The sequence below is a fragment of the Chanodichthys erythropterus genome, chromosome 7 (genome assembly GCF_024489055.1).
Source record: "Chanodichthys erythropterus isolate Z2021 chromosome 7, ASM2448905v1, whole genome shotgun sequence".
NCBI classification, from domain to species: Eukaryota; Metazoa; Chordata; class Actinopteri; order Cypriniformes; family Xenocyprididae; genus Chanodichthys; species Chanodichthys erythropterus.
Genome location: NC_090227.1, coordinates 2,041,244 through 2,064,387, shown reverse-complemented (window position 1 = coordinate 2,064,387; position 23,144 = coordinate 2,041,244). Strand labels below are relative to the sequence as shown.

Below are 23,144 nucleotides of genomic sequence, written 5' to 3'. Positions count from 1 at the left end.
GGTCATCCCTGTTGCTTGTGCACCTTTGCCTACCCAATTTCTTCCTTCTAGTCAACTTTGCAATTAATATGCTTTGATACATCACTCTGTAAACAGCCACCACATTCAGTAATGACAATCTGTGACTTACTCTCTTTGTGGAGGGTGTCAATGATTGTCTCCTGGACCATTGCCAAGTCAGCAGTCTTCCCCATTAGTGTGGTTTCAAAGAACAAGAGATGCCCGGAATGTATACTCTAGGGAAGGTCATTTACTGAAACTCAAATGTAAATATTCTAATATTTTGAGATACTGGACTTTGGACTTTCATTAGCTGTACGCTTTAATCAAAAAAAAAAAAAAAAAAAAAAAAAAAAAAAAATTTTGAAATGTTTTACTTTACATGTAGGGAATCTAGTATAAATGAAAGTTTCATTTTTTATATAATTTACAATAAAAAAATATTTTTTTCACGATATTCTAATTATATGACCAGCACCTGTATGTGTGTCAAAGTCAACAATCAAGAGAAGACTTCACCAGAGTGAATACAGAGGGTTCACCACAAGATGTAAACCATTGGTGAGCCTCAAAAACAGGAAGGTCAGATTAGAGTTTGCCAAACAACATCTAAAAAAGCCTTCACAGTTCTGGAACAACATCCTATGGACAGATGAGATCAAGATCAACTTGTACCAGAGTGATGGGAAGAGAAGAGTATGGAGAAGGAAAGGAACTGCTCATGATCCAAAGCATACCACCTCATCAGTGAAGCATGGTGGTGGTAGTGTCATGGCGTGGGCATGTATGGCTGCCAATGGAACTGGTTCTCTTGTATTTATTGATGATGTGACTGCTGACAAAAGCAGCAGGATGAATTCTGAAGTGTTTCGGGCAATATTATCTGCTCATATTCAGCCAAATGCTTCAGAACTCATTGGACGGCGCTTCACAGTGCAGATGAACAATGACCCGAAACATACTGCGAAAGCAACCAAAGAGTTTTTTAAGGGAAAGAAGTGGAATGTTATGCAATGGCCAAGTCAATCACCTGACCTGAATCCGATTGAGCATGCATTTCACTTGCTGAAGACAAAACTGAAGGGAAAATGCCCCAAGAACAAGCAGGAACTGAAGACAGTTGCAGTAGAGGCCTGGCAGAGCATCACCAGGGATGAAACCCAACGTCTGGTGATGTCTATGCGTTCCAGACTTCAGGCTGCAATTGACTGCAAAGGATTTGCAACCAATTATTAAAAAGTGAAAGTTTGATTTATGATTGTTAATCTGTCCCATTACTTTTGGTCCCTTAAAAAGTGGGAGGCACATATACAAACTGTTGTAATTCCTACACCGTTCACCTGATTTGGATGTAAATACTCAAATTAAAGCTGAAAGTCTGCAGTTAAAGCACATCTTGTTTGTTTCATTTCAAATCCATTGTGGTGGTGTATAGAGCCAAAAATATTAGAATTGTGTCGATGTCCCAATATTTATTGACCTGACTGTACGCACTGGTCCTCGTCCTCTCACATTGTTTCTTCTATCCATTCTCAGACTTTCTCCTTCCCACCTTCAACAACCTGTTTGCTCTCTGAACTGGTTTATATTGGTTGTCACATCATTTGAAACAGGTTACATCAATTATGAGTGGCTGTGTTCAATCAATGACATGTGTTCTCTATTTGTATTTGATTGTTGCCACTTATGTTTACTAGTATGGATGGTAGTGCTGTAGTACTATAGTACAACTTTCTGTTGTCTCGGACTCGTCTCGGACTCTGTGATATTTGCACTCGGACTTGTCTCGGACTTGGTCATTGGTCTCGCCACAAGTCCTAATTGGTCTCGACCGAGTCCAGTTTTTCAGTTTGACTTCTTACCGATTCCGAGCTGATCTTTTTTGTTACCAGCGGCACAGGCAGTAACATCAGCTGCGCATTCTAGCTCTCTTCTCTCACGGTGAAGGGACACACACTCGCGCTGCCGCTGCCGCTGCCGCCTCCTCTCTGCCGGTTTCTGCCGGTTACTCCGTTGTATGCACCGGCTACAAAAGTAACTATTTCAAACGTTCCCCCGTTTATTAAAAGTGAGGTGATTGTTAAGGAATTGTCTCGTTTTGGGAAAGTAGTCAGTTCGGTTAAGATGGTACCTTTAGGGTGTAAAAATCCAGCGTTGAAACATGTACTGTCATTCAGAAGACAGGTTCACATGTTTTTAAATTCTCAGGATAAAATTCTAGATGTGTCTTTTAGAGTGAATGACGGAGATAGTTATTTTGTGTTATATGCAAGCACTGAAAGCTTACGGTACTTTGAGTGTGGTGATATTGGCCACAAAAGATTCTCGTGTCCGCATAAAAATAGACCAGAGGAGCCTAGGATAAGAGAAGGACAAGAGGTGGAAAACAAAGCTACAATGGAGAGTCAGGGTGAGCAGAATCGGGAATCAGAGAAAGTTTCAGAAGGCCAAAGTGTGGATACTGGTGAAGATAACGAGGTGAGTGCAACTTCAAGTGAATCTGCTGTTTTTTTGCAAGAAGAGCAGCCTTGTTGTAGTAATAAAATTGGCTTAAAAGCAGTGACTACTGCTGAAGATGTGGTTCCTGATGAGGCCTTACCAGTAAGTCAGGATATAAGGGTGGTGACTGCTGTTGAAGATATGGGTTTTGATGAGGCTTTAGCAATGAGTCAGGATGATAGAGTAAAAGATGATGATTGTTGTTCTGATATATCTGATTGTTCAAAAGTAGGTGATAATTTATACACTGTGGAACAGATTAATGAGTTTTTGGATGAAACAAAAGGTAGAAAGGTAAATGTTGCTGATTATTTTCCGTATACTGATAAATTCGTTGCTTCAGTTGTGTGGGCATGAAAAACGTATAACTTTTCTGTGTTATCACAGCAGAAACACTTTCGGTTGAAAAAACATATAGCTACGATAAGGCAAAGGAAAAGAGTAGGAAAGGTAATGAGGGGCGAGTTTTTTAAATAATTACAATGGTTGTTTGTCTGCCTCTTTGTTTTTCCTTTCTTCTGTTTTTCTTTCTTTTTCTGTCTCATGGAGCCATTGAGAGTAGCATCTTTAAAAGTAAATGGCCTTAGAGATAGGAGAAAACACGCCTTGCTTCAAATGTTTAAAATTAAAAAAAATATTGGAGTAACTTTTCTTCAAGAGACCCATAGTGATAAAAGTAATGAAGTAGAGTGGGGCTTATGGTGGGAGGGCAAGTACATTCTTAGTCATGGCACTAATGTTAGTTCGGGTGTCGCTATATGTTATAGTCCAAATTGTAAGGTTAAAATTTTGTCTGAACATGAGCCAGGTCGCTTATTGGTTGTAAAAGCAGAATTAAATACTTAAAATGTAAATTTTTGTAAATATTTATGCAAATAATAAAGGGTCTGAGAGAATTGTTCTCTTTAAGAAAATTAGTGATGTTTGAAATACATTAAAATCCAAAGATATTGTTATTATGGGAGGATATTTTAATTGTACATTGGAATTTAATATGGATAGAAATAATGAAGAAACACACTATCAGTCTTCATCTGTTTTAGCAAATATTGTTAAAAGTTTGGAGTTAAATGATGTATGGAGAACTGAAAACCCTTTTTTAAAACAGTATACCTGGGTGAAGTTTTCAGAAGGAAAGGTTTATGCAGCAAGATTGGATAGATTTTATATTTCAAATAACTCAAGAAATCGAATTTGAAATGGTAATATAATTCCTAATATTATTTCGCATCATAAAATGATTACAATAGATTGTGTATTGTCAAAGCAATGTAGAGTGGGTTCATATTGGCATTTTAACAAGAAGTTGTTACAAGATGCTATTATTTTGTGCAAATTTTAATTTATTCTGGCAAACATGGCAGATGCATAAAAATGATTTTAGAGATATTATACAGTGGTGGGAAGTTGGAAAAACTCAAATTAAGGTTTTCTGTCAACAATATACTTGTTATTCATCAAAAAGATTGGGAAATATGATTAAAGACCTTGAAGATGAGATATTTGAAATTGAAAATAAAATGTTGGAAAGACATGAAAGTCAGTTACAAAATGTTATTAAAGAAAAACAAGCTACAGTTAGAAAATTTATTACAAGAAAAAGTAAAAGGAGCTCTTATTAGGGCTTGTTTTTCTCATATTAGAGATATTGATGGACCAACATCTTTCTTTTTTAATTTAGAACGAAAGGTGTGTCAAGAGAAACAAATGTTGTGTTTAAGGAATGATAGAGGTGATCTATTTTATGACTCATCAGAAATGAGTAAATATGTTGTTGATTTTTATTCTAAGTTGTATGATATGGATGTAACAGATTTGGAAAGTAAAAATGAACTTTTAAATTTAATCCAAGAACTTAAATCGGAACATAAAGGGGACTTGGATTGCATTTTAAGTTTTCAAGAAGTAACTAAAGCTGTGCAAGAATTATCAACTGGAAAATCCCCTGGGTTAGATGGGCTTCCCTCTGAATTTTTAAAATATTTTTGGGAAGTTATTGGGAATGATTATTATGAAATGATTTTTTATTCAATACAAACAGGATGTTTACCTATTAGTTGCAGAAGAGCAATTCTTTCTCTGCTACCAAAAAAAAGGTGATCTTACTTTGCTTAAGAAGTGTATTTCTAATAGACTGAATGAATATATGGGTGTATTAATTCATAATCAGTCTTATTGCATAAAAAATAGATGCATTAGAGATCATTTGTTCCTTATAAGAGATGTTATTGACTATTCGATGTTAAACAATATTGATCTTGGAATTTTGTCACTAGATCAAGAAAAGGCTTTTGACAGAGTGGATCATTCTTATTTGTTTGAGGTTTTAAGTGCATATGGATTAGGAAATGGTTTTATTTCATGGATCAGATTACTCTATGAAAAAGCTGAATGCATGGTAAAAGTGCCTGGAGGCTTAAGTATACCCATCAAAGTCCGAAGGGGAATAAGGCAGGGGTGCCCACTTTCGGGTCAGCTCTATAGCTTAGTTATTGAACCATTATTGTGTAAACTAAGAACTGCATTAAAATGTTTACATATTGAAGGATCTTTTAATAAACCCATTAAACTTTCTGCTTATGCTGATGACCTCACTGTGATAATTAAAGATAAAGAAGATATAAAAAGTGTATTGAATTGTATTCAGTGCTATGAGAAGGCCTCTTCAGCCAAAATAAATTGGGGCAAAAGTGAAGCTCTATGGTGTGGAGTTTCAAGTGCAATAATAAGATTGCCAGAAAATGTTGAGTGGAGCAAAGATGGTCTTAAATTTTTAGTTTTTTTTTTAGGTTCTGATCTGTATAAAAAGAAAAATTGTTAAATAATTTTTCATTTTCTATTTATGTTTTTTTTTGGGGGGGGGGTTATTTATCACGTTTTGGTTTATTTATTTTACTTTAAGAAAAACACTAGAGCCATTTATTCCGTGATAAGGGGAAGCCATGGCATCTCTCTCAGATGAGGGTGTATGGTTGAAGATGTGCTTCTAGCAATGGGTGAGATTGTTGGGCACGGAAATATAGCATCGGCCTCTAGAATGAATAAGGCAGTGGTGGTGTTTCTTAAGGATGAAAAACTCGTAAATAGCCTTGTTGAAAACGGAACTGTTGTTTCCGATACCCTGGTGCAATAAATGCCTTTGCGCGCACCTTCTACTAAGGTCACCATTTCAAACGCGCCTCCATTTATTCCTAATGTGCAAATTATAAAGGAATTGAGTCGCTTTGGAAAATTTGCTGGATCCATTAAAATGGTTCGGCTCAGGTGTAAAAGTGCCGTTTTAAAACATGTGCTGTCTTTTCGAAGACAAGTGTTCATGCTTTTAAATGCGCGATCTCTGTTTTTGGATATCTCGTTTCGCAGTCAACATGGTGACAGTTCCTATATGATTTTTGCAACGACAGATAGTTTGTGTTGTTTTGAATGCGGTGATTTGGGACATAAGAAGTTCACATGTCCGCATAAGAAACGATCAGAAAATGAAAAGAATGATAGGAATAATGATGAGCAAATCGATCAAAGAAAAAAAGACAAAAATTCAGATAAAGAAAAACGGCCTATTGCTTTAAAGGAGGTAGTGATTCCTGAAAAAACAAAAACAAAAGACAAACGGGGATAGCGAGAAGGATTCGGAGGCTTCAGTTTCGGCAGGTGAACCCAGCGTTATTCCTCGGAACGGTTCTCTAGCTGAGCAGAGTGCTACTGATCCAGTTGATGTTAAGCCTGTGGTGGAGAGGAAAAATTTGTTTTAGCCATGGCACAAATGTTAGTGCAGGTGTAGCGATTTTATTTCCAGCTCACCTTGATGTTAATATTTTATCAGAAATGGAAATAGAGAAAGGGAATATTATGATGGTGAACGCTATGATTAAAAATCAGTTATTTGTTTTTATAAAAATATCTATGCTCCAAACAAAGGGTCAGATAAAATCATATCATTTAGAAAACTAGGGAGATTTTTTAAAAAGTTATACTTTGGATGGTGTATTAATCATTGGAGGGGATTGGAATTGTACTTTTAATTTTCTTTTAGATAGGAATAATGAAGAACCACATCCTGTATCAGCTTCTTTCTTAAAAAGCATTATAATTCAGAATGATTTGGTAGATGTATGGAGAGATAAGAATAAAGAGATTAAACAATGTACATGGACAAAAGTTTTACAAGGAAGGATAAGTGTAGCAAGACTTGACAGGTTTTATGGCTGTAATATTTTTCTATGTTGTTTATCAGATCACCATTTTATAACAGTAAACATTGTGTTGACACAATCTAAATGTAAAAATCCTTATTGGAAATTTAATATTGCATTGTTGAAAGAAAAAGATTTTTATGAGAAATTTGAATTGTTTTGGAATGAATGGGGTTTTAAGAAAAAATAATTTGATAATTTGATACAGTGGTGGGAAATTCGAAAGACACAAATACAATTTTTTTTTTGTCAGCAGTATACATGTTTTGCAACAAGAAAAATAAAACAAAAAATTTGGCCATGAAGATTGGTATACATTCTGTTCGGACTGTTGAAAAATTATTATCTGAGATTCAGGAGTCTTTTCCTGCAATACCTTTGCAAACAGAGATAGTTAAGAATGTATTCCCCAGCATCAGTGTGGATGTAAATATAGGAGATTGGCAGGAGGTTGATGGAAGATTACTTTCATTTAGAACACCTGAACTTGGTCTCTTTGACACTATATCTAAGAAGTCACTTTATCTGGTTTGTGTCAAATATCTAAATGGAGCATTGAAAGACCTTCCAGAGACCAAATGGACTAATTTTGTTGAATCAACAAACCATTATAAAGTTCATCTAAATCCTTTGCAAGGAGAAAAATGTTTGTTTTGTGGTCGTCCAGAAACAGTTTTTCATATGTTTATTGAATGTTTAAGGCTGTTTGGAATTCTTGTTAAAACACTTGAGTCATAATTTTGGATTTTTTTTACACACACACACACACACATATATATATATATATATATATATATATATATATATATATATATATATATATATATATATATATATTTTTTTTTTTTTTTTTTTTGGACCAAAATATAGTGCCTTAAACAAAAGCAAAATTGTTTTGATTAATGTTTTATTTGGTATGGCAAAAATGGCAATTTGGTTGACAAGAAAAAGAAAATTACTGTTTAACAGTGATACTGATCCTTTGAGCATGTTTAGAGCTCTGGTAAAAAGTAGGCTGGTTATGTATTATAAATTGGTGAATGATACTGAAGCTTTCTTCTTTTTATGGGGTGTTGGACATATTTTATGTCAACTCACACCGAAAGCACGCGCACCACTGATCACCACTGTTCAGTGGAGCGAATAAGCCACGCTCAGTCTCAAACAGAGACAGAAGTCAAGCAGAGTCACAATTACCAAAATGAGTGGCTTAATGCACTTAAAATATCAAATGCATACAAAATTATGCTTGTCTTGGCAATTATTCAGATAAACACAGTCAGTTTTGGATCGTTAAATAGCTAAGAGAACGCATGTTGTGTAACAGTATTGGGTCCATTTATAAACTCTTAAAGGGACAGCAGTCCAATATTCCTGCAGCTGTCTGTCATGTTATTTAAAGAACAAAAGACAAAGAAAATCACTTTCTGCTCTTGACTGAATACATTTTTAACTTTAACGGTAAGAATAAGTCTGTATTTAATATTTACAATAAAAAATACAGAAATTAAGTTAACCAACATGGATGTATTATTTTACATTTGATTACTTTAATTTCTGTAGTATTTCTTATCTAAATAAAAACCCACTTAACCTGAAAAACTTAGTTTCATAGCTCTCTATTCTATTGCATTTATTTGCTGTTTGGAATTTTTTTTATTTGCTCTTATTTTATTACTGAGTTTTACTTTTTTATGAAAATAAAACTTTGCGTTGAAGAAAGGTAGATTTTTGTTTGTATATGCTGTCAATTATAGTTCTTAGAAAGAAAATCAGAATCAGCAAAAAATAGGTATCGGCAGATCACACTATCCAAAAAATCGGAAACGGCCAAGAAAATTGAAATCAGCGCATGTCTAGTTCAAACGAAAGCCGAACTGAGACTCATATCGAAGTTTTGTGAACAAATCTGTGGCTGTGTAAAAACCATGAGAGTCAATGATTCAATTACCCTTTCAAAAATACATCCACTTGTGTCATTACTGAATGAATGAATGAATGAATTGAATGACTCGATGACTCACTCATTAAGACAGTGACTTACCGCCACCTACTGGCGGTTTTAGTTCAATTTTAAAGTATCACACGTTATAACATCATTGCTTATTTCTCTTTTGGACATTTTTAATTTAAAACATTTATTTATTTTATAAAGGTATTTCTAGAGGTAAAAAAAAAAAGCACTGTAATGTACAATCAATTTAAAGGGGAAAATATTGTCCCTTAATGGAAAAGGTGTGACTGCAGCAGTCTAAGTCGAAGAGAGGGGGTATGCAGAAGAATGTTAAATGCCTCAGGGTGTACGCGACTGTAAAATGTTTAATTTTAAAAACATAATAATGCAAAAAATAATAAATGAAAATTATTATTTTAGAATCTAAGATATGCTGTCTCTCACATCACATAAATGATCGTCTCGGTTACATATGTAACCCTCGTTCCCTGAAGGAGGGAACGGATACGTACATCAGTAGTGACCAACGAATTGGGATATCCCTTAGAGAGCCCTATCATCTTCGTGTAAACTAAAACAAGCCAATGGAATTGGCGTGCGATATTTGCATAATGCGCACCGCCCCCGACAGGTGTATATAAATAGGAAGCAGATGCAATCGCACTCTGATTTTCGCTGAGGAGACAACTGGTGTCCGCACTACAGCGAGGGTACAGAAACTGTGGCGACGGGACGTACGTCTCCGTTCCCTCCTTCAGGGAACGAGGGTTACATACGTAACCGAGACGTTCCCTTTCAGTCGGTCACGTTCGACGTACGTCAGTAGTGACCGACGAATTGGGATCCCAACTAAAGCACCACAGTTACGAAACCCCTTCCAGTGCCCAGCGCAAGCTCAGCCGCCCATAGCACCGGCTGGCGGTGAAGGGGGCGAGCTTACACCGAGAGAGTCTACTGCTGTCTAACCAATACTCACTAAGTAAACTAGACACACTGGGGAAGCGAACCCGTAAGGGACGCTGCGGAGACCACTACCTACCCAATGGGGGAGGAGTTTACGTGGGAATACACACATGGACTGGCCCGGGGGGCAGTACACATATGGAGTCCCTGGGATGGCTCCACCTGGTAGGGGGAGACTCATATGACAGGTGACAGCAGAGCTGGCTCTGCTAAGGGAAAGACACAGACTCGGCCCGTAGGGAGTTTTAAACCGTGGAAAATACACATATGGGACCGCTCACGTAGAGGGGTCACAACATATGGGCCCCATCCAACAGACAGCGTCAGCGACGGATGTAGGCCTGGCATCAGACACTCCGCAATGTCCAAGCCGAAGGGGGAGGTGGAGGAACTCGACAGGGTTCTCCAAGCGGGGAACACGACTGGAGTGAAAGTATACACGTATCCGGCCAGAGGCGGGAATGGCATTGCAAGCCGACACTTAGAGTGGGTACAACACGTCTACCGACTAGTGGATGCGAGTACACGTGAGGATACCGGCTCTACACGTAGGCTATAAAACCTAGCGAACGTGTTTGGTGTCGCCCAGCCCGCAGCTCTACAGATATCTGTCAGCGAGGCGCCATGAGCCAGCGCCCAGGAAGAGGCCACCCCTCTGGTGGAGTGGGCTCTCAACCCGAGCGGGCAAGGCACGCCCTGGGATTCGTACGCCAAGGCGATGGCATCCACTATCCAGTGGGCCATCCTCTGCTTGGAGACAGCCTTTCCCTTCTGCTGGCCTCCGTAACAGATGAAGAGCTGATCTGAGGTCCTGAAGCTTCGCGTTCTGTCCACGTAAACGCGCAGAGCGCGGACGGGACAGAGCAAAGCTAGGGCTGGGTCTGCCTCCTCCGAGGGCAGCGCTTGCAGGTTCACTACCTGATCTCTGAAGGGAGTGGTAGGAACCTTGGGCACGTATCCAGGCCGGGGTCTCAGGATGACGTGAGAATCACCGGGCCCGAATTCTAGGCACGTTTCGTCGACCGAAAATGCATGCAGATCCCCTACCCTCTTCAGGGAAGCCAATGCAACCAGAAGAACCGTCTTAAGAGACATTAGTTTCAGGTCGACTGATTGCAAAGGTTCAAAGGGATGACCCCGGAGAGCTGTGAGAACCAGGGTCAAATCCCAAGAGGGTATGGAGGAAGGGCGAGGAGGATTGAGTCTCCTGGCCCCCCTCAGGAATCTGATGATCAGATCGTGTTTCCCCAGGGACTGGGGGAAACGCATATTTGCGCAGACCCGGGGGCCAGCTGTGTGCCAGGGCATCCGTGCCGAGCGTGCCGCCGGTCAGGGAATAAAACCACTGGCAGAGGGCAGTTTCCGGGGAGGCAAACAGGACTACCTGGGCCTCGCCGAAATGCTGCCAAATCAGCTGGACCGCCTGGGGGTGGAGCCGCCACTCGCCCGCAAGTGGATGCTGCCGTGACAGCTCGTCGGCTGCACAGTTGAGCACACCTGAGACACGAGTGGCCCGAAGGGACCTCAGATACTTCTGACTCCACAACAAGAGATGGCGGGCGAGTTGCGACATGCGACGGAAGCGTAGACCACCTTGACGGTTGATGTACGCAACGGCCGCAGTGCTGTGTGAGCAGACTAGAACGTGCTTGCCTGACAACAGCTTCTTGAAGCAGGGCAGCGCAAGACGAACCGCTAGCAACTCGAGGCAATTGATATGCCAATGCAGCTGAGGCCCCGTCCAAAGACCTGTCACTGCATGCCCGTTGTACGTGGCCCCCCATCCCGTGGCAGAGGCATCTGTGGAGACCACAGCGTGCCTGGACACTCGTTCGAGGGGTACTCCGGCCCACAGGAACGAAGGGTCCAACCACCGGACAAGGGTGCGACGGCAGCTCGGTGTCACGGGGACACGGAGCGTGCCGCACTGCCACGCCCATCTCGGGACCCGGCCGCGGAGCCAGTGTTGAAGCGGTCTCATATGAAGCAATCCGAGCGGCGTCACCGCGGCTGCAGATGCCATATGCCCCAGGAGCCTCTGAAAATCTTTCAGTGGAGCCGCTGTCCTGCTCTTGAGCGAGCTCAGGCAGTTCAACACCGACTGGACGCGCGCCTCGGTGAGACGCGCAGTCCGTGCGACCGAGTCTAGCTCGAGACCGAGACAAGAGATCCTCTGCCCGGGGGCGAGTTTGCTCTTGTCCCAGTTGACCTGAAGACCCAACCGGCTGGGAGCTACAACCACGTCAGGTAGGACTTTGTACTGACATGCCCGACCCTCGAACGCAGACCGGAGGAAGGGTCTGCGTCGAGGCAGAATCGAGACCTGAAAGTACGTGTCCTTCAGGTCTATTGCTGCAAACCAATCCTGGGGACGGTCCAGGATTGGCCGTAGCCCACCGCCCTTTTTCGGTACAATGAACTGAATCGCATAGCCGAGTCTGATAGTACGAATGAGCCAACTGGACAGGCTGGGGAGCGCTATCCACGCTTCCAGACACTGAGCCAGCGGGACCAAAGGCACCACAGACGCACCGGGGGTGGGGCAGCAAGGCAGAGAGGGACCCGACTCGGACGGCTTGGGAGTGGCCCGGAGTGGGGTCGGACTCTGCGAGGCCTGCTGGCGAATGGGGAGGGAGCTGTCAGCGGCAAGGCGGAGCCTGGCACACTGGCAGACACCCCTTGTTGTGACCTGGAGTTTGAGGAAACTGCTCTTTTTGTGGCAAAGTGGGTACCGCTGGACTCCGGAGAGCCAGCGGCGGTAGATGGACAGCTGCCACAAAATCCCCCCCGCTCCTCCTCCGGGGGTGGGAGAGCAGATGGAATACTCTCCCAAAGGGCAGGAACCTTCCGCTCCAGGTCGCCCGTCTCAGGGCCGAGTTTTCCCCGACCGCTTGCCACCTGATGTGGCAGAGACGGGCTGGGCACCACGTCCGCGACCGGCACCCTGCTGTTTGGCTGGTGTAGGCTGCTGCTTTGCCGACTTAGCAGGGGCGGAGGAAGACGCAGGCGGGCGCCCTCGGCGACGAGCGGGCTGAGGCTGAGCCACGGGCGGCTGGGTGGAGGCAGCAGCGGACCGCCATGGCATGACATGTCTGATAGCCTCAACCTGCTTCTGTGCAGCGGATAAACTGTTGGGCACAGCTCTCCACCGTGTCGCCGAAAAGGCCGACCAGAGACACGGGGGAATCCAGGAACCGATGTTTGTCGGTCTCCCTCATGTCTGCCAAGGTCAGCCAGAGGTGGCGTTGCTGGACTACCAGAGTAGACATCGCCTGGCCAACAGAACGCGCTGTCACCTTCGTTGCCCGGAGGGCAAGGTCAGTGGCAGCGTGCAGCTCCCCAAGCAGCTGTTGGTCAGGACCTTCCTGGGGCATCTGCGACAGCGCTTTTGCCTGATAGACCTGCAAAAGGGCCATCGCATGCAGGGCAGAGGCAGCCTGCCCACAGGCACTTTAAGCTTTCTCAGTCAGACCGGCTGAGAATTCACAGGCCTGGGACGGGAGACGCGGCTCACCGCGCCAGCCAGCGCCCGTTGGACACAACTGCATCGCAACAGACCGCTCGACTGGCGGGATCCTCGCGTACCCCCTGGCTACCCTGCCGTCCAGGGAGGTGAAGGCGGACGAGGGACCAGGCCCTGTACGAGCCCCATACGGAGCTTGCCAAGACCTGGTCACCTCATCGTGTACTTCCGGGAAGAAAGGCATTGGGGCGGGACGCTGGATTTGACCAGCGCGACCCCCCCCCCGCCCAAGTACCAATTGTCCAACCGAGATGGGCCGGGACAGGGTGGAGGGTTCCACTCAAGCCCGACGCACAAGGCGGCCCGGGAGAGCACAGCCGTGAGCTCGGGATCCGACTCGGGCAACGCTACCGTCCCGGGCGGCAGCGCATCTGAATCTTCCTCCCCCGAGGACTCAGGCTCACCTTCCGATGCAGCGATCGACATCCGATCCGCCGCCGGCACACCAAAGGTAACGGCTGGACAGTCCGTAGAGGGCCCAGCGGAAACCAACGGTGGCACGATGGGTTGCGGTGCTGATGAGGCGGCAGGGGCCCGAGGAGCGTTTCCGCTCGGCGGGGAAGCCCTGACCGTAATCCTCAGGTCACCCTTCCTATACAGCGCCGTACCGTCATTCCGGTTCCCGGGGCCGTAAAAAACGGTCGTACGCGGCATAGGAGAGGGGACCCCCGCTTCCTGAGACTTCAGGAAGGAGAGTCTCGACCTCAGCACCGCGATAGTCATGTTCCCGCAATGAGAACATGAACCATCCACAAAAGCTGCTTCAGCGTGCAGAATGCCCAAACACGTGATGCAACGATTGTGCCCATCAGCAGGGACCAGGGAACGACCGCACCCATTAACGCACAGACGAAATGACATACTGTCAGGGTTCGTCTGTAAAGCTCTTTTAGAAGGGGAAGTCAACTCACTCGTGCTGAAGCACCCTTGGAGCGACGCGATGTGTCAGGTACACCACTCCCTGACACACTGAGGAACCGGCCCAAATCGCTACACACACACACTCTTTGTGTTGCTGTGAAAACAGCAGTTTTAGAGCTTATAGCTCAGCTCCTCGGACACTCGCGACCTCGCTGAACGTGCCCTCTTCACCAGCACCAATAGCTAGCTGTAAATCCTCTTCTGAGGCAATGTTTTAGAATAAAACAAACGAAGAAAGGAGTCTTCTAAACAGGACACCAGTGAATGGCTCCGAAGCGAAAGACAGAGTGCGATTGCATCTGCTTCCTATTTTTATACACCTGTCGGGGGCGGTGCGCATTATGCAAATATCGCACGCCAATTCCATTGGCTTGTTTTAGTTTACACGAAGATGATAGGGCTCTCTAAGCGATATCCCAATTCGTCGGTCACTACTGACGTACGTCGAACGTGACCGACTGAAAGGGAACAATAGTTATGTATGAAGGTCTTGAAGAGGATTCTTTTTTTTTCTGTCTCTGTCTTGACTGTCTCATTTGGACTCGGACTTGACTTGGACTCGAACCTTTTTGGACTCGGTCTTGACTTGGACTTGAACCTTTTGGACTTGGACTTGACTTGGACTCGACAAAGGTGGACTTGACTACAGCCCTAATGGATGGCATGTGCATTAGAGTGCAGAATGTGTTTTGAGAATGTGAATGTGTTAGAGTTTTGCTGAAAAGTCTAAGTGAGATTTGAAAATTGTGTTTTACCATGTGAAATGGTTTAAGGTATTGACAACATACTGCACAATTAGCTAAATGTGGTCCGGCAACTGAGAACTTTGTTCAGCCAATTGGTTTTAGCGTTTTAGCAATTGAGAAAAACTGTAACAGTAATATGAACACTTTGTAATTGTCCTAAACAGGTGGTAAATTTGCACATGCATCATTTTCTCAAAACACTGTGCACAAAATTCCTAAATGTTTTCACAATAGTCTTTTTCAGTAGTAGTAGCACCATTTTTCCAAACACAACAAACAAAACTCTATTTGTTAAAATCTCAGTTGTACTTAATCTCAATTAGCCTCAAATATACAGTCAAACCAAAAAGTATTCAGACATTTTTATATTTTTTATATATTTTTACTAGTGGGTGCAGGACACTATAGCTCATTTTTGTAAGTGAGTATAGCAAAATAAAGTAAACTGTGACATATTATACCCAAAAATTCTTCATATAGTGGACTACCAGTAAAATTGATAAAGATTTGGAACCAATAATTATCCAGACACTTTGACCTGACCATGTTTTAATAAAGTGTTATCTGACATAATTAAGATAATTTTTTTCTGACACAGTTTAACTCAGAGATTGTGTCATATTTTATTACTATTTTTTTTTAAATTACAGTGATTAAACTGTATTAATGAATGAAATTTTCAAGGTGTCTGAATAAATTTTGGTTTGACTGTATATCCGTATCCAAGTTAGTAATATACACAACACAAGAAATGCAAATTTCCTAATTGTTTACACAGCCATCCAAATTACAAAAACTATAAGAGGGGAAAGAAAATCAACAACAACAAAGAAGAAGAATGGGAAAAGGAAGAGATGTAAGAGTGAGAGGTTTTGAAGAGGACAGAGGAAGGGTAATACTGAGAGGGAGAGGAGCAGTGAAAGAGGAAGAAAGAGATGGGAAAAGGAGATGTCCCTTGTCATCAGAGAAGAGATGTCGCTGCAAGAGAAAGGAGAAGTTAATGTTTTTGATTGCAAGGATACTTGCAAGGACACTTTTTCTTTTTTTTTTTCTTTTTTTTTTTTTTGATCTTGAAAGAATGATCTGCACAGACAAATCATTTATAATAAACAAACACAGCAACATTTCATAAAAAAACAAGACTCATCCAGTTCAATCTCATATTGACTTGTCACAAAGTAACAAACAAACCTAAAAATGATCTACTAATAATCCCACAACCCAACCACAAACTCTAGTACTCTTTTAACCCTTGTGCTCTGTTCGATTTCAGTGTCCCACATGGGACATTCGCCATTACACATTCATAACAATAATATCTTAGTCTAAACCTAAAGTAATCTTGACAAACTATACATCATTTGAAGGCTTTCAGACTCTACTTTTGATATTTGGTGACTGATGTTCAAAAGAAATGACTGACCAATAGAGAAATAGCGATAGATTCTTCATTTGTGATGTGGTGCCAAACCATAACAAGTGCTCTGATTCTTTCCTTATGTTTTTTATATGTTTTAGGGATTCAATTTAAATCAAAAATTAACATCACTTCCCAAACTTCTTTGAATAGGATGCCTACTTCACAAATATTATGAAAATTATGGAAATAGATAGTTCAGATCACTCAAATGATATATGGAATCGAAGAGTCCTTAAATGGTCACCGGTGGAGTCTGGATGTCATCTAGTGAAAAAGTTTGGTACTGCACAAAAAAATCATACTGAAAGCTGTTTTTTTTTTTTTTTGAGATATCAACCTAAAATTTGGCACAGTACTAGTTCAGATATTTAGCTTTGATTTTCTTGAAGTTTTAGTGTTGAACATGTTTTGTAAAATACATATTTTATATAAAATATAAAACAATATATATTTTTATATTTAAAAGTTTCATAAATAAAACTTCTATAACTTTTTTAAAACTTTACTTTACAACTATTATTTATTTATTTATTTATTTATTTATTTTTATTCTATGATAATCTGTGACTTTCTCCTTTAAAAAAAAAATACCAAACTTAAGTCTGTGCTCTGAAGTATTCAAGATTTTTAACAATTTATGTTGGAAAAGTCATTTTCATATCTATGCTCAAAAAGTGGGACAGACAATTAACAGGTAAAATAACTTTTATATTTTCACAAGCTGAAAATAAATAGTTGTTAAACTCAGTAAGACACTGGCAATTCTGGACTAGAGTTGAAGAGCTGTGACACAACACAGGAGTGTTTTGGGTCTAGCTGCTTTTAAATGGCTGTCTATATGGGTCAAATTGTCCCACGAACAGTAATAACGTATACAATTTCTGTATACACATTTCACAACACATCAGAATGTTGAAATTTTGCATGCATGTTAATGACCCTAAATGGGGAAAAACAACATAGCTTAGATAATATTTCAGATAGATTGAAAAAAGTAATGATAGCTATTTTTTTTACCTATTGGCTGACACAATATTTTTATGTATTGATATAAGTGGGAATAAGTGGGATATACCTTCACAAGGGTAGTTAAAAACAAACATAACAATATATATATATATATAAGTCACAACACAAATGAACTAAGTTACTTATGAAAGTGGATTGAACTCAATTAAATTAAATTGTGACAAAATGTTCAAAATGTTTTTTTTTGTTTTTGTTTTTTTGAGTCTGACTTCTTGTGTTGTGGATGTGCAGGAGACCAGAGTTCATTAAAGTCAAAAGCTTTATTAGATACAACAATAAAATGTGTTTTTTTCTTTCTTTTCCCTAGGGAAATGTGATGTGAAATATAACCGACTGAAGAGTGAATCAGAAGCAAAGGCTTTTAACAAGAGGATCTGTGCACTGAAGATCTTTTATTTTTGTGCCATTTTATTTGTGTTTGTCTTTATCATCTTTTTTTATATGCAAGATTACTTTAAAACATCTAATGCCAAATTTAAAGTACATAATGCCAAACCTATCATGCAAAACAAGGAGAGTAAAGACTCTGACGTGCCAAATCCTCCTCCAAGCACACATTTACCATCCGTCCAAACACCACACGTTAACCAAACATCCACCAGTCCTCCAGCTCCAAAAGCTTGTGGTGTTCAAGTGAAGGACGGTCCTGTGATTAAAGTCGGGAACCTTCACACATATGTGACTGGCTCTTATATGGATTATCGCTTTGGAGAGAAACAGATAAAGACGATTGCCATTGTTCTCCGTGAAGAGCAGGTGAAATACAGCTGTGTGATGTGCTGTGATGGGAGGAACGTGACCTCACCAGCAGAATACACAATTCATTCTGACCACTTTGGTTTTGAGTACGGCACTGCTACCATCACGTGTCACATCAATAGCCCGTGTTTGATACCAACGCATGTTGCAATAACAGCCAGAGAGATCTCGGAGAGCATAACATCCTTCCTACCTGTTAGAAACAGAGACGTTCCAGCAGTCTTCCCATATGAATTTACAATCTGCATCTCTGTCATGTTTGACTACAAGAATGTGTTGAATTTAGTCGAGTCATTGGAGATGTTCAGACTGCTTGGTGCTCAAAGGGTGGCGATATATAAAACCAACTGTGATTCAGACACACAGAAGGTTCTGGACTACTATGTGAAAAGAGGTTTTGTGGAGATCATCCCATGGACCATTAAAAATCACATCGAAGTGTCAAGTAGCTGGAGGAAAGATTTATCTTCAGGTGAACTGCATTACTATGGGCAAATTCCTGCACTTAATGACTGTATTTATCGTTACATGTACCAAAGTCACTATGTGGCTCTACATGACATAGATGAGCTCATTCTGCCTCTCAAGGTGAAAACCTGGCCGGAGCTGTTGCCTGAGCTTGAGAAGATGTACGGCACTACTGTGGGCTTTAGGTTTGATAATAATGTATTCCCTTTCACTGCAAAAGCTTATACTGATTATGAGCAAGACAAATGGAAAAAGGTACCAGGATGGAATATTTTAAATTATATAGAGCGAATACCCACTGACCCCCTAATCCAATTCAAGGTTATAGTAAATCCTCAGCTAACTCTGAAGGCTACTGTACATGGACTGCTGGAAAATGTGCATTCTGGATCCACCACAGTAAGGGTGAGCAACTCCATCGCTCGCATGTACCACTTGAAATACTTTGAATACCCCCCAAACACAAACATTATAAGAGATGATCATCTGTGGGACTATGCCAAAGATCTTATACCTGCTGTTTCTAAAGTTCTACAGGACTGTGGATTCATTGAGGCCTAAATTGTTGTCACGAAGTACTGTCTGTCACTGGTTACAAATTATAAAAAAAAAAAAAAAAAAAAAAGTAAATAAATAAAATAAAAATAATAAAAAAGAAACTTCCCTTGTCCGTGTTCCCCCCTGGCTCGCGGACAGTCTGTGTGAGGTAAATTTTTGTGCGTATGTAGCAGGTCCCGGCTAGGTCTCTATAGATATATAGATAATCCTCTGATAGGAGTGCTCTGGAAATATTACAAATATTGCAGAGAAATCAGTGACGCAGGACAAGAGTTGCTCATTCTCCATTCACTCGGATTATTTTTTTTTTTTAACTTCATTTTAACTTTGTATCTGCAATCATGAATTATTTCCACTTACTTTTGTCTGTTTTGCATTGAAGCACAGGTTATATCCACATTTGGATAACATGAAGCCATATATTCTTTAAAGGTCTGTTTTCACATCAATGTATTCTCACATATTTTCCAAACATTGCCTTATTAAAGTTTGTATGAAACCAAAAACAAACATTTTCCCTTTAAATCCCATTTTTGGTCTATCCTCAATCATGTCTGCATTTCTTCCTTTAAATACATGTCATTTTTGTCTTCTTATCAAAAAAATATTTTTGTAATAACTGTACATTTTATAAGTGTTCACTTTATAAAACAGAATAATTCTCATTTGCAGTTAAACTGTATTACATTTACACTATAAGAACACAAACTTCAAAAATAAACATATCTGCCTCATAACATGGCACTCGGTTCCATGCACTGAATCTGTATCATTGTAATATTAACGTGCATACGCCCTTAAACAAGGCCGCAGCCGTAACTGGTCTTATGATGCACATTCACATTAACTTTTTACCCTTTTAACATTCTACTACACACATATCTGTTTTTCAAATAACCCACATATGCCCCGGAGCCATAAAGAACAAATAAAATAAACAATCTGCAGACTTTGGCCGCCATTCTCTCAACTGCGTACTTACAAACTTAACTGTTTACACATTTGACCTACTTTTAACTTACAGAGCACACATCACCAGGGATTCATATTAGCTTATAAACATCTGTAGTCACATAAAATGTGTGTAACTAACCTGGAAATATTACAAGTATTGCAGAGAAATCAGTGACGCAGGACAACAGTTGCTCATTCTCCATTCACTCGGATTATGAGCTCATCTTGCTCTGCGCATCGCTAAATGTTCCAGTGTGACGCTGCTCACGGTTACTGCGACCCTGTGTCCATTTTATGAAATACATGTCATTATGTGCTTTTCTGTGATCTCTCATTAGTATTCAATTATATAAATCAGAATAAAATAAAATACTATTGCAATAAAAGGAAAGGAAACAAAAAGTAATAATCTCAACAAAACTTACTTTGTGAGTGTCACATCCACCCCGACAAACAAAAATGGGTCCCGACATTTGTTACAACAACAAAAAAAACCTCTATTTTTTTCCTCTAATAAACGTGTGTGGTGACTGGCATGTAATATGTTTAAGGCACGTACATTTGTGGTGTGCAAGGCATAGGCAGGATAAACTGTCTGGTTATGTGTGGCATGGTATGGAATGGTAAGGGAGGCAAGGTAATATGTGAGGAAATAGAATCTACATGGGTTTGTATGGAAGGTTGGCCTAATGACTCATAAGTGAACACTGGTCTCGGCCTTCTCTCTCTGGTCGACCTCCTAACCTCTCTATGTGTTTCTTCTGCAGGCCAAGTCATCATAGGGGGATAACTCGGTCTTTCCTCCCGTACTTGTTCAGCATGTTCATTTCGCTCATCTTCTCCAGGCTGAGGTAAGTAAGTGATATCAGATTGTTCACTTGTCTGTGATTCCTCTCCCACTAATTCTACTTCTCTATCCGTTGAGCTTTGTTTATCCTCTTTTTCAGGAGTGTCTTGTAAGGGCTCACTTTCAGGTAGGTTTGTCTCACCCGTGTGTGTATTGTATCTTTCAGGTGTCTCTCGTCCATCTGGTAAGTATGCGTCCATCAGTTCAGTTTCCATCATCAGTAATGTACCTGGACATTCTTTGTGGGTCATGGTCGGTTTCTTTGGAGTCAGACCAGGCACTGTTGTGGGAGATGACTTTGACTCCAGACTTTGCTCTCTCCCTGAGGTCGCTGATCTGTCATGTCCAATTTGATCATTTCCCATCCTGACTCCAGGTGTTCTCAGCCAATAATTTCCTGTCCACTCATCCTCATCATCAGTGTCCGATATTCCATCCTTGTCAGCAGAGTTTACCCTCTGTTGAGGCTGCTTTTGCCTCTGACGGGGTGTTACAACCAAGTCAGCTGGCTGTGCTGGGTTCTCAACAGGTAAGTCATTCACTAACAGCAGCAAGTTTCTGTGTATGGTTCTGTTCCTTGCATTTGGGTCTCCCTCAGGATTAATGACATATACCGGATTATCTGAGATTTGCTCCTTCACCACATAGATCCTCTTCTCCCAGTATGAGCGTAGCTTACCGGGTCCACCACGCTCACCCATGTTTCGAACCAGTGCTCGATCTCCTGGTTTGAGGACCACGCCCTCACCTTTTGATCATAGTAGGACTTATTCTTTGCACTTGATGACAGACTGGATTTGTTTGCAATCTTGTACGCTTCCATCATCCTTTTTGACCATTTATCCACATATGCTTTGTGTGGATTCTGTGTTTCCCAATAATCCAAACAAGAGATCCACGGGGAGACGGGGGTGTTGCCCAGACTGGGACACGAGACTGTAAGTTCTCCGAGAAGGGCTCTTCCCTGGATCGTGACAGGTGCCAGTAGACCCAGAGGATCGAAAACACTGTTGACAGTGGAGAGGACTCCATGGCGGGTGAATGGCGTGTTAATGGTTGATGTGGAGTAAGTAAATGTATCTATTGTGATCTCCCATAGCAGACCTAAACTCCGTTGTGTGGGTGAAGTTTCTCCACTCAGATCTAGGTCCTTGATTACTGGAGCACAATCTTCCAGTGGGAAAGCTTACATTACTGTCTGAAAGTTCGAAGCAAACTTGTGTAAGCTGAGATTTGACTCAACTAGTGAAGCCTATGTTCGTTGGAGCAAATCAATTGCCTCAGCTTCAGACAGTACAGATACCAAACCATCATCAATATAGAAATGTCTTTCCACAAACTTGACGGTATCAGCACCATGCTCCTATGCACCTTCTCTAATGGCTCTTCGCAGCCCATAAATGGCCACTGCAGGAGGTGGCGCATTTCCAAAGACATGGACCTTCATCCGATACTCAACAACTTCCTTGTTGACATCAGTGTCCTTGTGCCATAGAAAACGTAGGAAGTTGCGATGGTCTTCACGCACCAATAAATAGTGTAACATCTGCTGAGTGACCGCTAGGATTGCAACTTTCTCTTTCCGAAAGCGTAGAAGGATGCCCAGAAGGGAGTTATTGAGGTCAGGGCCCGTGAGGAGCAAGACATTGAGAGACACAGGGTATCGAGCACTGGAATCAAAGACCACTATGGTCGAGCCACCCAGCGAGGGATTTCCGAAAAAGTGAGGAAAGGTAAGAAAAAGCTGTTTACTTTCTTTTATGCTGTTTTTTGTCAGGAAATCTAGAAAGGAAATTTTAAGGACAGAAGAGAATTTGGTTTATTCAGTATTAGCAGGAGGAGTTCTTAAGCCTATTTTGTACAATTTTGTTTAAGATTCTAACGGAACTGAATCAGCCCAATGCAGTGTGTTCGTAGAGTTTTATTGGAATTGTTGTTTCTAAAGTAACTGAAACAAAGTGCTTAAGTTTAAAGTTTCTAAGGTAAGTGAAACTTGGTGTTGGTCTCTTATAATTTGGCTAAGATTTGTTGGAAATCTCAGAAGCATAGACCAGGAGACTTTGGGATGTCTTGAAGCAGAAGTTACTGTTTATTGAGAAACACGCTGTGCATCGCTGTGGTCATCCAAAATCTGACTAAGGCAGTGACTTGGTAGTTCATATACATTCAAGGGGGAGGGATACATAGAGTAGAGGTGTGGATAATCTAAACAAAGGATGCAAATGCAGTACAGGAATCAGATCATTACCTACATTTCCCAGCCATGATCTAATTAACATAAATGTGTCATTCAAATGCATAGGTGCTAAT

General features: G+C 41.3%; 1 protein-coding gene across 1 annotated transcript in view; it reads left to right on the top strand.

The window, feature by feature from the left end:
- The window catches only part of LOC137023041 (uncharacterized), a 39,275-nt gene extending 19,442 nt beyond the window's left edge, over positions 1-19,833 (top strand). The window contains exon 2 of the mRNA XM_067389582.1: positions 17,556-19,833. Within this exon, the coding sequence (XP_067245683.1) occupies positions 17,556-19,036 (1,481 nt within the window). The 3' untranslated portion in view covers positions 19,037-19,833. The remainder of the gene's footprint in view (positions 1-17,555) is intronic.
- Positions 19,834-23,144: the final 3,311 nt, after the last annotated feature.